The sequence below is a fragment of the Trachurus trachurus genome, assembly GCF_905171665.1.
Source record: "Trachurus trachurus genome assembly, chromosome: 13".
NCBI lineage: Eukaryota > Metazoa > Chordata > Actinopteri > Carangiformes > Carangidae > Trachurus > Trachurus trachurus.
In genome coordinates, this window is record NC_139892.1 from 29,380,197 (window position 1) to 29,386,421 (window position 6,225).

A 6,225-nucleotide genomic window follows, 5' to 3' on the forward strand; every position below is an offset into this window, starting at 1 on the left:
AGTAGTGTCTGCAGGTAAAGACTGCACACAGCCCCAACAACCTTCAGCACTGAGGCAGGGCAGTGAAGTGGTTTTTTTTTAAAAGTTCATGAAGCCCCAATGCACCAGCTGCTGCTGCTGCTTATGTTCTGTGTAATAACTGAAGCTGACTCAGCATATCAACCTTTTTATGGATTCGGTCTCTGATCCGTATACAGCAGTCAGACCATATGAGAGTAACGTTCAGAGAAAATCTGAAAAAATCTGAAACAAAAAATTGAGGAGAACGGCAGGATTCTGGGAAATGTTCCTCAAATAAGTTTCTTGTGTCTAGTCCTGTCTTAAAATTTACACGTCTGCTCCATAGCTCAGCTCAGCTCCACGTTCACCAAAGTAGGAGACAGTTCGGATGGAGTCGTGGGAGAATGGAGAATTTTATCACAGTCAAAGTTATCAAAATAGTCCACTGAAAGGCCTCTCATTGCTTTGGCTGCCCACTCAGGATGACTCCTGAGCTGCAGGATGAATTCAACAGGCGCCTTTTGGAGGATGTGAGAGTCAAATGAGGTGCCACGAAAGAAGGCCTGCATCTTGAAACTCTCCAGATTACGGAGGCGGTTCACTGGATTCTTGCACAAAAGCTGTGTCAATGAAGAGGGAAACAGATAGGCATGCATATTAGTATATTTCATTCAAACGGAAAAAATGTGTGTAAATAAGAGAGAGGAAAATCACATTGACAAACCTCAGTGAGCAGTACGATCAGTGCAGAGCTGAATACGGTTGGCAGGATGTAAGGAAACTCTCTGACCCTCTTCAACATGGCGTTGTGGTCTGGCTCTGCAGGTACTGGAAACTGAAGTGTATTCAGAAGTGCTCAGATGGGTGTGCACAAATCAATGTGACCAATAATTGACACATTGACATTATACTTAATTTGTCTTCACCTCTCCTGTCACCAGTGAGAACAACATGATGCCGAGAGACCACCAGTCAGCGGCGTGGTTGTATGGACCCCCACTTAAAACCTCAGGAGCTGTTTACACAAAACAAGGGAATACAACTAAATACAAAGGAGGAATCACACAGAGATATGTCAAAAGCTGCAACACCAGAGAGCAAAACACAACATAAATGAAAAGCCTGAAACATAATCCAAAATATTATGTAATGTGCATCACAGGTGCATCTTTCGCATAAGTGGGTCGACTGAATCCAACGGGAACACAACACAGGTGGGGCTGTGATGGTGATGCAGCTATAAACAATGACAGAACTAAAACAATATCATCCTATTAGAACCAAACTACTAATCTGAGCCAATTCACTGGATACTGGAGCTCAAACTGGAACAAATGATCATTTCTGTCAAGTGGGAATATTCTCTCGAGAAATACGTTTCATTTATTAGACCAAACTCTCACCCATGTATTGGATCGTCCCACATATTGTAAAAGCTCGTCCTCCTCGTTTCAGACGACGTGAAAGTCCAAAATCAGATAATCGAAGGTGACCTGAATAACAGCACATAAATGCACTCTGAAAATATTGCAGCATACAAACTGACTGGTTTATATACAGAATAAAGCAGTAAATGATGATTTCAATTTAACACTGGTGTATCATCACCCATAGTTAGCATTTTATAATCAGTCATTAAATAATCAATCATAAAGTTAAATCTAATTTAATCTAATAACCACAGTCTGCTCTAATATTTTTACAAACCAGATGAAAATTATAAACCGGCAGTACCTTGATCACTTAAAAGAGTGTTCTCCATCTGAAAAATAGCAAAATGATCAACCTACAAAATCATAAATATTAAGCGCCAATATGTTTTATCACGCAACATGTGTAAATCATACCTTTATATCTCTGTGCATGATCCCCAAGTCATGTAGGAATCCTAAAAACAACAAGCACAAGACAGAAATCACACACGTAAACACAGATTTTGAGTCAATATTAGAAGTCAGTGTGATGAACGTCTGACTGACACTAACCCAGTGCACTGCCCAGCTCTGCAGCAAAGAGCCGGACCTCATCCTCCCCAAACCGGCCCTTCAGTAACCAGTAAGTGTACAAATCTCCAGTGCCGCAGTAGTCACACACTGCAGAGGACGACACACACAGATGCGATTGAGTTTTAATGCAGGTCGGTGTTGTCTTGAATAAGATATTAGAAAAAAACAAGAGGACAGAAGAGAAAAAAAGATTTGCTCATCCCACTGTTGCTGGGGGAAGGAAAAAGCGAGGATTGAGTCACAAATACACATGCTTTTGTCTTGCTGAGTTACATTTTCCTCTTTGTACAAAATCATAACTGAAAAATAAAATACTAATGGACAGAAATAAATCTAACTGTGAATTCACTGGCAGTGCAGCAGCCCCACTGAGTGGAACATGGGCTTTACCCAGTGCTTTCATTAGATGGCAGTGCACCTCTTCGATATCCAGTGCAGAGGTTTGTGATTGAATTTACAACAGTCCACTTTATTTTAGCGTAGCACCAGAGGAGGGATAACTTTTCAGGAACACAAAAAGCATAAGCACATAAGGGAGGGAGTGGAAATGCACCATGGTTTGTATTTATGAACTCACTAATAAAGAGGTTGCGCTGTGTCTGCCAGCAGTCCTGCAGATTGTGGATGAATGGGTGTTTGAGCTGCCGCTGCAATGCAACAGTCGATACACATACACACACACACACACAAACACATATACAGAGTGAGAGTGAATATCACAATGAGAGATGGACAGGAAACTACCTATATGAGACCATGATACCAAAAGTAAAGTCTTATTTATGGACAGAAACTATGTCATTTATCTCACAGGGCTCATTTGATTACAGCCCTAAAGCACTCAGTCATTTTATACCGCCTGTGCTTCAGTGAGCACTTTACGAGAAACACCTTACTGAGTGATTCCTCCCTTTGCTCTGAAAACAGCCTCAGGTCTTCACGGCATGGATTCCACAGGATGTAGGTAATATTCATTTGAGACTGTGGGTATGATTGCATCACGTCATTTCTGCAGATTAGTCAGCTATACACCTTCATACTGTCAATCTCCTATTCTACCTCGTCCCAAAGGTGCTCTGCTCGATTCAGATCTGGTGGCTGCTAGGGAGGTCACAGAAGTTCAGTGAGCTCGTTGTCGTGTTTGCAAAGCCAGTTTGGGATGATTTTGGCTTTGTGACATGGAGCATTATCACACTGGAAGTATAGCCATTAGAAGATGGTACACTGGGGCCATAGCCAACCGGTAAGTTGTCTGTGGCACTTTGCCCGATGTTTTTCTGCTCATGATGATACGATCAAAGGCACTGATCATATTTTTCTCCATTCAGATGTTTGATATGAACATTAATGGAAGTTCCTGTATCCTGTATCCCACTGCACTGCTGCAGCATGACTGGCTGACTGACTGAATAACTGCACAAATAAACACATGCACAGATGTTCATAATAAAGTGAATGAACGTACTTCCAGTCACATTCAGTGAAGAGCTCAGACTTTGTCAACACACTGCACAACTCTATCTGTCATTCCTTCATTAGAGTAAAGATTTCCAATTTGTTCTTAGCAGTCAATGTGTATAATATAAATGAGAGCAGATGGCAAATGAATTATTATGAATTATTAGTATAGTACAAGCACAGTAAATAACAGTACCTCTACCTAATGAGAATGATACTCATGAGTGATATACCTGGATGATGACTTCCTCTTTTGACTGTTCCAGCACTCCATGCTTCAAGATCTCTGACTTTGGCAGAACCTGCACAACAATGAAAATGATGACACAAAACATATTTGATTTTCATGGAGTATAGTGCTGTTATAGTCCTGATTATTACAGCTCAACTGACCTTAACAGCATAGGTCCTCTCTTTGAAAATGTCCTTTACTTTAATTATGGGTCCATATGATCCTTTAGCTATAAGGCCCATGATCTGTAGACACAGAAGTACAGTTATCTCACTGTTCTTCTCCTCACTCTTCCTGCTGAACTGCAACATCTGCCCTAAAGATCAGTGCTAAACCATCCTACGCTGTGGTCTGGGGTACCTGGAAATTGTCTTGTCCAGGAAATTTGCGGTGTGGGAACTCAGGCAGAAAGACAGAGATAAAAGCTGGAGGAGTCCTCTTTGTGTCTGACGTCTCACTGTTGTCCTCTGGAGGCAGCACTTGCCCGGGGGCAGGCAGCCTGTCGTCCAGCCCCGTGGGCTGAGAAAATACAGCCGAGTGTCCGAGTCTGTGAGCTATAGAGACCACTGTGTTGGAGAGGAAACCGTGGCTGAATCGACGGGGGGCAGCTGGTCCCTCTTTCTAGATGGGATAAGAGATAATGAAAAATAAAATTGGGGTGGAATGTAACAAAAATGTATGTAGCAAATTGACCATTTAAATGAAAGTAATTAAGTAAAATTCTGAGTTACTTTTACATTCTTCCCATTTTTTAGTACTCCACCACATTTCAGAGGCGAGCATCGTATATAATTGTATAACATTCAAATGACACCTGATGTTACTGAAATCATATCCAATATGATAAGCAATTAACAGGCTGCTTCAGTGTATAAGTCATTATCCATAATGGCAATACAGTAGGCTACTAAAAAAGACCATTTGGCTGTATTATGTGTATTTTTGTTATTACATACAGCTAATAAAACATCTTTTGAATAGGCTTTTTAAAGTATAACTTTGAGCTTATAAAAAAACATTCCCTTTTCCTTTTAATCTCCAGTTTATAGTCTGATTACTGCTTTTGCATCTGTTTCAAATGAATAATTCTTTTGAAACAGATGCAAAAGCAACAACTAAATATATTTTTTTAGAGTACAGAATTATAAATATTGGCAAATGAGAGATTAAGCGATAGTTGGGTGGCACTTTGATAAGACATCATCTGTAAAGGCTTTATTAGCTGTAAATCATGAATTTAATCTTATCAGACAGGGTTTTGCACTTTCTAATAAGTCATCAGGTTTGCAATTATTATTGGTATGACATCAATCAAAAGAATCTGGGGTTTCTCAGTTTCTAATGAGGCCTTAATAAAATTAGTCAGTCACTTGCATTTATTATAATCATTACTTGAAGTTTCTACAATAATCCATCCACCATGTACATGTTTTTATTATAGTCAGGGGCCAACTGAGGAGGATTTTCCACAACCTGGTAATTTAAAAGTTCAAATGTATAGCCTACCTTATAAATGATCTATAAAGCAGTAGCAATCAATTCATCATTAATAATTACATGGACTGATTGAGGCTTTATAAATTCTGCTCTGGCAGGAAGTTCTCATTATTTAAATCAGTGTTAGTTAATGTACACTATTCATGACTGAGCCTTGGAAATCTTTATTTTTATTTTTATCACAGTCGCTTCATATTTAGCATCTGGTGATGTTTAGGTGTAAAGCAGATGACATAGCTGATTTAATCAGCCAGAATTACCTCTATCAGTGCTGCACATCTATTGACCCTCAAGCTGCAGGTCGGAGGGAAGGTCACTGATCACTTGACAACTAATCTATTGGTCTATTTTTAAAGACCTCACTGTGATAGTGCGTGCTTGTTTCCGTCCCAGCAATGAGCGGTGGACCACACATAAACAAACATCTGTACTATCATACACACAACTGCTTTTTACAGTTTCAATTGCCTTTTTTTAAAAAAATTGTATTTATATTACACCGTGCTCAGTTCAGCTTGAATTTGTGTAATTTTACTATAAAAACTCAACACATTGAATCCAAAACACAGCATGTCTCCATTAGCTGTTACTGGTATTTTACATAACAGCTGACTATCTACATGGTCTCATCGTGTAAATAACTCTCCTGGTCCACTCACCCTGCTGTTCCTACTCATGTCGCTGCCCATCACATCCTCCACGCCGGTAAACAAAACCGCAGGATTTCACTCAAACAGAGCGACAGTCTCAGCTCTTCCTCTCGCGTCCTCCGTTGATCCACAGGCGCACGGTCCATCCCTGCGCGTCACATCCACGTGTCCGTGTTGTAGTGTCTGGAGGAGAGAGAAGTGTTTGCAGGCAGCGCGGGAAGAGCTCGATTCCGCTCCACTTACACCTGTCAGCTTGATGATCGATCAACCCTCCCTTCCCCAACTTACTGCGACTCACAGATCTGCCCCTCTGGTTTTTTTTTAAATTTTTTTTAACTGCGCACATGAATCCAAACACAAAGCACCACATAGAGACTATAAT

General features: G+C 40.4%; 1 protein-coding gene across 1 annotated transcript; it reads right to left on the reverse strand.

Annotated features, from left to right (window-relative positions):
• Positions 1–334: 334 nt before the first annotated feature.
• Positions 335–5,882, reverse strand: LOC310996329 (ribosomal protein S6 kinase-related protein-like; the record flags this gene model as incomplete). Its single annotated transcript, XM_083985706.1, has 12 exons — positions 335–620; positions 725–835; positions 927–1,015; positions 1,404–1,493; positions 1,735–1,762; positions 1,848–1,888; positions 1,986–2,093; positions 2,584–2,653; positions 3,698–3,766; positions 3,858–3,941; positions 4,057–4,317; positions 5,853–5,882. The coding sequence occupies 12 exons, from the start codon at positions 5,880–5,882 to the stop codon at positions 348–350; spliced, it is 1,254 nt and encodes a 417-aa protein (XP_083841832.1). The 3' UTR covers positions 335–347.
• Between the last annotated feature and the right edge of the window lie 343 nt (positions 5,883–6,225).